Raw genomic sequence first — 10,413 nt, forward strand, 5'->3', positions numbered from 1 at the left:
GTAGAACTGACTTATAGCTGACCTAAAATGAGCCTGCCAAGTGTAAAAGATGAACATCTCCACAGAGCATTCCTTGGATTGTTTGTAGAAGCTTAGAGAGGCTGATGCAAAGAAGGTGAGGAGAACAACAATGCAGGGCACAGAGCTGAGGCCGTGAATGATGAGGATGCAGTGCGTAGTGCTGCGTATCGAGCACAGCTCTCCGTGGCGCAGGGGCATGCAAATGGCCACATAGCGCTCGAGGGTCATCGCTGTCAGAGTAACTGGTGTGACAAAATTACACAGAGAGGACACGGTGAATAGAATAAGACACAACTGAATCTGAATAGTGACACGAAAATAGCTCAGGATGAGCATGAGATTTGTTGTAATTAAGATCAGACAGTCAGACAATAATGTAATAGCAAATAAGACGTAGCGCATGGTTGTGTAGAAGAAATCCTTCATAAAAAAGATTGTGATCAGCAAAAGATTGATGCAAAGGAAAAGGGATACAAAAACCTGAACCAAAATGAGCCTGTAATTAACGCTTCGTAGTGAGGATTCCCCACCGGTCAGTGAGTTGTTGTTAGCCATATATCTCTCAGTCGTAACCAAATACACAAGGTTTTAAATTCTGATAACTGCCTTTCCTGTGGTGAATAGGTGAAGTCAGTTCAATGTGAAGGAACTCAAAGTAGCAACCACTAGAATTTGGGATTGAAAAAAAGCAAAAAAAACAACAAACATCAGTAGCAAATGACATAAAAGTAAAATAAATTTGACAGAAATTTATCAACGGGTCACAGGGTATAATATCTTTCATTTTAGCAAACCATCCCTGTAGTAACGTGGAACTGTGGCCTACTGTTCCATTGACAAATGTCTTCTGCTGAGCTCTTTGCAGACCTTTGAGCAACAGCTCTGCATGAAGACTTTATAGGGGCAAATGTTACACAAGGGGAACATCAAATGAAGGTGTACTCACAGCAGTGTCATCATTGCCAACACGTGTCACAGGCTATAGTAACCATAGGTACATAATCATGTGCTGGAATGTGTCTCCTCCAAATACGTTTTCCCACATACAGTACATGCAATTTAACAGCTATAGACACCCTAACTGTACAGCTATGCGAGTAAGAGGGCACATTTTTGGCATGACTACCAGTATGTGATATTAAAACTCATACCTGTTTGCGTCTCCAGTATATATAAATAAATGCTACATTTTTGGTAAGTGTAATGCAGAAACTTCAAAAATATTCTTAGAAGCTTATTGATAATGTGCTCTTTGTATGTGGAGGTAGTCGTAGTAATACTGAACAGGAAAAATCACACGACACCAAACATTTAGAAATGCATTTGCATTAAAACAATGCAAAATTGGATGTGCATTTTTAAGTATCATGAGGTTATATATTCCCTTCAGATTTGACAATTTTTCATTTAGCTGCATGTGCAGGATTTTTTGATAAATCTCAAATCCTAAAGTGTGAATGAATGACTAGCGCTCTCCCCACCCCTACTGTTGAATTCCTGTAATCATTGCACTTTGAGGAAAATTACATAATTTTATTTTATCTTTACAACTTGGGTCTCATTTTTAGCAATGCTAGTAACATGGATCTTTTTTCAGCCTTTATACAACTATTTCTGTCACATGAGTGTAACGGTACAAATGTGAAACTGTCTGAAAATGCAATATTTCACACAATATTGCTTCAACCCCAGCTCCCTGCTATTCTCCTTTTTACTCTGAACTGTTCTGAACAGCTTTGCACAGTGTTTCCATTCTGATGTGTTCAGTCGACACATGTGCAAAGTTCTTGTCTTGCATATCAAATGGGATTAATACTGCTTTTTTTTTTTTTTGGTAGAGATATATCGATACACTTTGTGTTTTACAGATATTATGTTTGACATCCTTTAAAGGCTTTATGTTTTATAGTATAGCAGATTGTTCCTTAATCCGTTCTCACAAATCAGTGAGTAAAGGAAACAAATTGAGTTCACACAGTGTTTAACAGGGCAACGAACCCAAGAGGTTGTAAACAGGCTCCGAGTTTAGCCATATTTTCTCAGCCACTTGTCTAGAAATGAAAGTAAGAGTCTGTGAAGAACTTGTTTGAAAGTTTGCACAGCAGTGTTGAATCATATGTTTTTGTTTGGCAGTCGAATTTTAGGTTGTTGTCACAGTCTGGTCTGTGCCCACAGCAACCAGCAGCAGGTGAAACAGAGGTATCGTGAGGGAATACTTTACTGACGGTAGCAGCAGTCATGGTCTGTTTTTTTCCATGAGGATTTAGACTCCAAATAGAACAGCGATTCTAATGAGCTGTTCATGTTGCTATGCAAGTAAGGCAAATAAACTCCCATGAAACTCATTAAATTAATTGGCCCATTAATTATTTAAACTCTGTGAGTGAAGATGGATGACACAACAGTTTAAAAAAATAGTTGGGAAAACTATTGATTTGTCATCAAAAGTATCAACATGCTTGCATTGAATAAATTATTTTACACTGTAAATTGAAATCACACACAATTCTGCAACCAGAACCAAAACAACACATTATTTAAAAACATGTAACATATTCTTCCTTCCTGTAACCTATTTACCATAACTGCCCGACTATCAATTAAGATAGAGGAAGCCGTTGCATAATCTTTGATCCATGATATTTTTGGGTTTATAACAACAAACAGTGGCAGGATATGACCTGCATTAAAACATCAAATCCTGTGGTGGCCACCGGGCCTGTAGTCAAGTCCACCATGTACCTGCAACGTCCCCAGTTCACTGAGGGGACCTTGTCATATCCATGTCACACCTCTTTCTTGCCCCTCATGTTTCCTCTCAGTATCTCAACTGAAAACAATCAACTAATGGTATAAGCCAAAAAAAAAAAGAAAAAACAAAATAAATTTAAAAAGTAAATGATTGTTTTATGTAATCATGTGGTCAAATGGATCAGAGGAGAGATCCACTAAGAAAAAATGGATTGTACAGTGATGTACTGTATATACTGGCCATGATGTGTTGTGTTTCAACCAGCCTCTGTACATAGCATTGTGGATTTGAATTAATTTCAACCACAACACCTAATTCATTTCAGTTTCCTCCTGTATAGATTTTTCCTCCAATATTAAAACACTCTCACAAATTGTGTCTCTTTTGCTTAGGATTGGCTTTGATACAGTGTGACACAGTGTGTACTCAAAAGGAGTCGTATACTAAGAAATAATAAGATGGATTCGACAAGAAAGATTCTATCATTTTATTTGTATAGACAAAGATGGTAGACAGAGTTAATCCAGCTAGTACAGAGAGCTTTTGGTGTTTAGGGATACAAAGCTCTGAATAATCATCGAGTATCAAAAGATGTCACATACAGCAACTCTGACATTTTAAAGTCACATCCTTTGATGAATGTGCACCGGGACGCTCCATTTTCTAATTGAACCATACACATATGACAAACAAACCAAACAAACCATACAAGTAATATAAAAACAGGCCATGGCTGAATGACAAAAGTCTTGAAAATGAAAGGGTCCGGGTGATTAGGTTTGCCAAGGACTGAACAATAATTTAATATCATTTTAAACATAAATCAATCCAGAAACCTGCAGCAGGAAGTCATTCTCACATCCTGTAGATGAAGGTACAGGAGTTCTTCATGTGGTACAAACTGTATAGTGGATCATCAGCTGGCTCTCTTCAGATGTGGAGGACATGATGATATGATCCATGGATAGTAAAAATGTAGTGTTCAATGTTAAAACTGTATTTATCATAGATATGTATCACTTCATAACAGGAAATAGGGCACTGTGAGAAACTGAATTGGGGGCATATTCACTGATGACTTGATAATTGAATGTAAGAATTTCAATAAATAAGCTGCATTCATATGAAATAAACAGTAGTTTCTGTGGCAGAGTCACAGTTTTAATTTGTCAAATGATTTGTTCTTGCACAAGCCACAGAGAGCAACGTGTCTCAGTGCAAGAAAAAACTTTTCATCCCTGAGGCCATAAATGAGAGGACTGAGACACCTTGGAGCAAGATAAAAAGTAATGTAATTAAAGTACCTGATATTGATAAATAATACAACATTAATCTGAAACACAGCAGCTTCTATGAATGGGCACCACAGCTGGATGAGACAGAGGAGCAGCTGGAAAGAATGAAGAACCACTGTTCTGAGCCCTTTCTTTGTTGACTTTTTATTCTCTCCTGATGCAGCTTTGGCCACTTTCATTATTTTAATATAGGAGGACACAATAGTAATAAACATGATCAAGAAGTAAAACTGACTTATACCTGACCTAAGATGTTTGTGCCAAGTGTATAAAAGGAACGCCTCCACTGCACACACCATGTATTGTTTGTAAAAGCTAAGTGTGATAGATGCAAATAAGACTGAAAGAGTTACAGTGACTGGCACAGAGCTGAGGCCGTAAATGATGAGGATGCAGTGCAGGGTGCTGCGTGTGGAGCACAGCTCTCCATGGCGCAGGGGCATGCAAATGGCCACATAGCGCTCCAGTGTCATTGCTGTCAGAGTAACTGGTGTGACAAAAATACACAGAGAGGACACTGTGAATAGAATAAGACACAACTGCATCTGAATAGTGACACGAAAATAGCTCAGGATGAGCATGAGATTTGTTATGATTAAGATCAGACAATCAGACAGTAATGTATTAGCAAATAAGATGTATCGCATGGTCGTGTAGAAGAAATCCTTCATAAAAAAGGTTGTGATCAGCAAAAAGTTGATGCACAGGAAAACTGATACCAAAACCTGAACTAAAATTACCTGGTAATTGATCTTTCGCCTTAAGGATTCACTATCAACCAGTGAGTTGTTGTTAGCCATATCTGTCAACATGGCAACTAAATACAAAAAGCCCTCAGGCAGTGGCACAATTAATTTATCTCTGAAGAAAGAGATAAAACATCATCATCATCATCATCATCTGAACTTCATTTGTCAAAATAATCAGAAAATACTCCAAACAGATGAAACAGGTGAAATTTATGCAGGTTCAAGAGCAGAAGATCAATCAGTTTACCGAAACCCTCCCACCACTGATACACATCATGGCTCACAGTTCCAGAGATGACTATCTTCTGCTGCGCTCTGTCCTCTGACAGCCACTTTATGCACAAGTCAAACACAAGGACAATGATACCAGCTTTCGCTCTGCACCACAATGTCATCATCACTATCCCCCACTTACATTGTATTCAATTAGTTACACTGTGTGCTAGACAATGTTTATGTTTGATATCAGTATTTGGGCTTAATTAGTTTTCAGCTACTGTGCAACACAATGACACACACATAGTACATTTATTTTAGTCATTTAGTCATTTATTACACTGACAACCCATACATACTTTTATATGATATAATTTTCAGCACAGAGGTATGATTGTATGCCTTTAATATCATATACCTAAGGACTCAAATACATCTTTGTGAGATTTTTGGCTTTGGCACTGCACTGTGGCAAAAGTCAAGCCATGTTGAACCTTTTCGCTGGATGACCCTGCTTTTTCTTTCATTTCTTTTCTTCTTTTTTTTTTCCGCAAGAGCCCTATGAATTAATACCACTGCTGTGCTGGCCAAGTGTTCTCATTAAAGTGAATAGGGATGCAGTGCTATTGTTGGTGTGAATTCAGCCTAAATGAAGCCGCTTGTTAAGCAGTGTTCTTATGTATAAGATCGCTGCTTCATCTTATGGAATCTCATGTATAATGTATGGAAGGTTTGGAAAGGGTGAAGTATAACTGACTCCTGAAATCCTACCAGTAGCTGCACACATGATACTTATTTGATGTGGCGACTCTAAAAATTGGACTCTATGCTACATTTTGAGAATACGTGAGTTTATGTGTTATTTGTATTTGCATGTTTGCAGGACATAATGTCGTCATGCTGTCATCTGTGACTCTTTTACTTTGTTACTCTGTGACTCTGTGACTCTTTTACTTTTACTATGACTCTGTTACTCTGTTACTATTGGTCTGTGACTCATCATTCTTGTAAACTCAAGAACAATTCATAGTATAAGCTTCATACTTGCACCAGTGTCTGTGTGTACAGCTTATACTCAATCACACACACAAGTCAGGAAAGATAATATATAATGTAAATGCCTAACTGTGTATTTATTTCTATAACATTGGGTTACACTTTGCTGGACAACTGTGTGTGGCCTGTGCAGTTAACAACTAACCTCTGATAGTTAACTTTCAGACACCATGAGGGATTATTACACTGATACTCTGAAGTATTGGCCTGTTTTTCATCATCATTACTTTTTTCCTAAAATGGAGATGATGATAATTAGCCAGTTATCCTGTGTATAATTATAAACTCTAGTGAAACTAATTAAGAGCAACGGTTGATGGCTTCATTAATTATTCAAAGAGTGTTCTGTTGATGTTGGCGCCCAGTGAATACACCTGTAATAGTTGGAAAACAAACAAAAAGAACTATTACAGAACTTTAAACAAAGTGTGTTTATTTAACAGGAAGTTGCAGACACCTATAGAAGAATACAAGTAGAATGCAGAGAAAATGTGAAAAGGGAATAAATATTCTTCATTGAACTTTTGCAAAAGCTTCATTAAAACCATGACATGAATTATTATTATCATTGTTATTTCAATGGCATAATAAAATACAGTAAATACATGATAGATCTATACACCAAAGCCCACAGGAAGCCAGTAATCTTGGATACTCAGCAAAAGGCCTCTTACATCTTTCAAATACCACACTGCAATGTGGCTTATGGTTAATGCTTCTGTACTTCTGAGTGGGAAAACAAACCTGAAGGAAGCCACTAGGTGTCACTCAACACACGCACACACACACACACACACACACACACTACACACACACACACACACACACACACACACACACACACACAATACATTTACATTTTGGACTATAGAACCTTCCTATAGCAGATATCAGGTGTAGGAGAATGTGAACTGTTGTAAAATGTACTTTAGTTAGTTACTTTTATATAGTTATTCTAGTATTCTAGTGCCTTCAGTGTTTCATGTTGTCACTGTATGTTGCTTTGCCTCAGCTACACCTGGTGGTCAGTAGGTGTTTGAATGTATGTCCTGGGTGAAATCAAAACTTTAAGGTACTATATGTAAGAGTGTGGAGCAATTTACATGAATCAATTGCTTTTTAATTGCCAGTGTGTGAATGGAGGGTAATGTGACTTAAAAGATGAGACTTTCTCGGTTGCCTATAACAACCTGTGGACTGATTTCTTTGTAAAGGGCTCAGGCAGAATTTTCTGGGACTATCCAAAGGATGTGACATTTATGCTCACTCTTTAGTGCCTTGCTTCATTGTTTCTTTCCCTCTCATCTACAGCATTAACAGTCCTGAGTCTGCTATCGTCAATAAACGACCGGCTCCCAGCACAACACATACTCCAAAACAAACTCAACACACAGAAAAAAAAGTTTTACCAAGTGAAGCTTGTCCGGCCAAACAGGAATGTGAGAAAAATCTAGGATCAACAGCTGTTGATAACGATATTACACTTTATAAATCTATAAACACTTTATAAATCCTTTTTTTTTTTTTTTTTAAACATAACTTTAGTCAAATTAATATATCAGACATAGTCAGACTTGCCTCCGCACATTGTTTTAGTGCTGTGACAGGGCTGGCGAGTCAAATAGTTTGACTATAGTCTGCAGTCAATAAGTCAAACTATAATAACAGTGTAACTATAGTTACCTCATCTATCAACATGATGCCGGTCAATCACAATCAGTCTTGTGTAGTTGGACTGGCCATCAAGACAACCTACAAATCCTGATGCTGATGCCCAGGATGTTCGCTCATGCCTACCTATATGCACAACCCTGAGCAACAGGCCACTGACTGAAGTTCACTAATGACCGGTATTATTAATAACAAGGGTTTTCTGAATGTTACATATAGAACCTTTAATGATTTGGGTTCATTGTGTGTCTAGAAATCAATCAATTATCTTTCTGACTCACAGACACTTTCTGTCACAGGGATGATGTTATGGTTTCGAGTGATTACTTATGTGAGAAAAAAATTCTTTGTCCTTAGTAATTGAAAGCCAGAGTATGATGATCTTATTAGTCTCTCATGCAGCGTAACCCTAGATTTTGAATGAAGTACTGTTGTGGTAGTGAATAGGGGCAGTAGGTATAACAGACCGTACTACATTATATCAAGTATCACAAATAATGCTGAGGGTAAATCAGTCTTGAATCACGATTGAATTGCATCTTATCTTTCATTTCAAACTAACTAAAATCTCTAACAAGTCTCAAGATACTTTTCTCAGTAAAAGTACCAATACCATTCTGTAACATCCATCAACAACAACAACAACAACATCCATTACAAGGAGTCCTGCATTCAAATTCAGTGAAGGAAAATGTCCCATGTGACTGTTATAATATTATGTCATTAGATTATTATTATTATTCATTGAATAATGTATGAACAGCATTTTACTATTGTAGTTGGTTTTTGAAATCCATTTTAACAACAGATTTACAACTACTGATTATTTTCATTATGGATTAATCTGCTGATTATTTGATTGTTTTGATTGGTAAAATTCAGTGAATTCAGTGATTGATTCAATGATTCAATGATGCAATCCATTATCAAAACAGTTGCCATTAATTAACTGATCATGTCTACTCTTATATATTGTTTGCAGTCAAACTTATAATAAAGCATCATAATTCATTAAATCTTTGTGTGTTTTGTCTGCAAAAATCTAAATTTATCAATTAATTGTAACTACGGCTGTTAATTAAATGGAGTGGAATAGAAATATAAAGTGGCATGAATAGAATATAGGATACTCAAGCTAAGTAAAAGAAGCTCAAATTAGTATTTAAGTGCTTGAGTGAATGAGAGAAAGGTGTAATGTCACCAGTTGTTGTTGTTGAGCACAGGATAATGTCGCTGTTTTCACCAGGAGAGGGCACCAACGTTCAGTCTTTACAGTCTTTGTACAGCAGCGGAACCTTTGTGAGACCTCAGCGAGACGGACATTTTATGGTGGCGGACCAACATGGCCACACTCAAGAGAGGGGCAGCCTACTTCAGTTATCTCAGGTATGATATGCGTTGTACAAGCAAGTGTTATCATTTAATCTACACACACTTTGTTAAACTAACCGTCTCTTAAACGTGAAAAGCTGCTTTTGACTTTAATATCGGAACATTATCATGTTTAGCTTGATAACAGCGCGGGCAACGACAACAGCAGTGTGTCAGTTCACACCCTTCACTTTGCTTCCTGTTGCCTGAAATTGGCTTTATTGTGTTTTTTCTAAATTGCATAAAATCATGCAAAAGTGGTTCAATAATAAAGAATAAATGACCGCAGTGTTAACTATGTTTTCATAGTAGCATCAGTTTTGATCACTGTTCTCATACAGGGACAGTGTATCCGAAATTGTTAACACACCTGTGATTTACAATGTAGTTCGTTATCTAAATTAGGTACCAATACATTGCTTTAATGTAAGGACAGTGGAAGAACTGGATATTATAGAGGGAGAGATAAATAGTACTATTTGTGTAAACACTGGGTATCTACAGAGTACAGTACTGAACACAGGAGTCAAAAGTTTGGGAAACTTGTGTGAACAGCCTTGTGGACCATAATCTTTATAATGATAATAGGTTTTTTCATGCTAAAATTTCAAACAGTCAGTTCTCTAATGTGATGATTTGCTTGTTTTGTCATATCTGATTGCAAACAGAACAGTTTTGCTTTTTGTTTTAGAAAACAAGCAATTCAAATACATCATCTTGGGCTTTAGGAAATTATAGCAGGCAGCTTTCACTATTGACACCTTATAGACAAACTGATTCATTGATTAATTCAGCAGATTAATCGAAAAAGCAAAATAATCATTAGTTGCAGGCAGCCCTACAATCTTGTTCTTGTAATTAAAGTATAAAAATGGGAGATCAGCCTACGTACCTTACCATATAATTAAAATAATTGAAATAATAATTACTAAATTCCTGATTAGACATTCAAGATTATCTGTGTTTGATTCAACTACAGCCATATGTTTTATTGCTACATTACTTTACTATGTTATAGTTCATCCTCCTTGGAAGACATTAGACGCTTTCCCATATGTCACCTTGTCCTTATTCCAAATCAATCAGTGAAGTATGATGATAAATCCTGTATTATAAAGTGTTAACCAGAACTTTAATGTAAGATTCCCGGATTTACGTCACTGTTTTTAAACTGAAACTGTTTGTTTGTTTTGTTCAGGAGTTCTGCTCTGTCCTGTTCAGCTGCAAAAAACCTGCAGTGCATAGACTGGGGAAATGGACAAATGTTCTGTACACAAGTATA

General features: G+C 36.8%; 1 protein-coding gene and 1 pseudogene across 1 annotated transcript; both read right to left on the reverse strand.

Annotated features, from left to right (window-relative positions):
- On the reverse strand, positions 1-576 carry LOC111653639 (odorant receptor 131-2-like; the record flags this gene model as incomplete). Its single annotated transcript, XM_023404264.1, has 1 exon — positions 1-576. A coding segment is annotated over exon 1 (576 nt), but the record flags the coding sequence as incomplete, so codon positions are not given.
- A 3,350-nt stretch (positions 577-3,926) lies between these two features.
- Positions 3,927-4,868, reverse strand: LOC111653640 (odorant receptor 131-2 pseudogene; annotated as a pseudogene).
- Positions 4,869-10,413: the final 5,545 nt, after the last annotated feature.

The sequence above is a fragment of the Seriola lalandi genome, unplaced genomic scaffold (genome assembly GCF_002814215.2).
Source record: "Seriola lalandi dorsalis isolate HSWRI2012SDOR001 ecotype SW California unplaced genomic scaffold, Sedor1 jcf7180002054237, whole genome shotgun sequence".
In the NCBI taxonomy this organism is placed as follows: domain Eukaryota; kingdom Metazoa; phylum Chordata; class Actinopteri; order Carangiformes; family Carangidae; genus Seriola; species Seriola lalandi.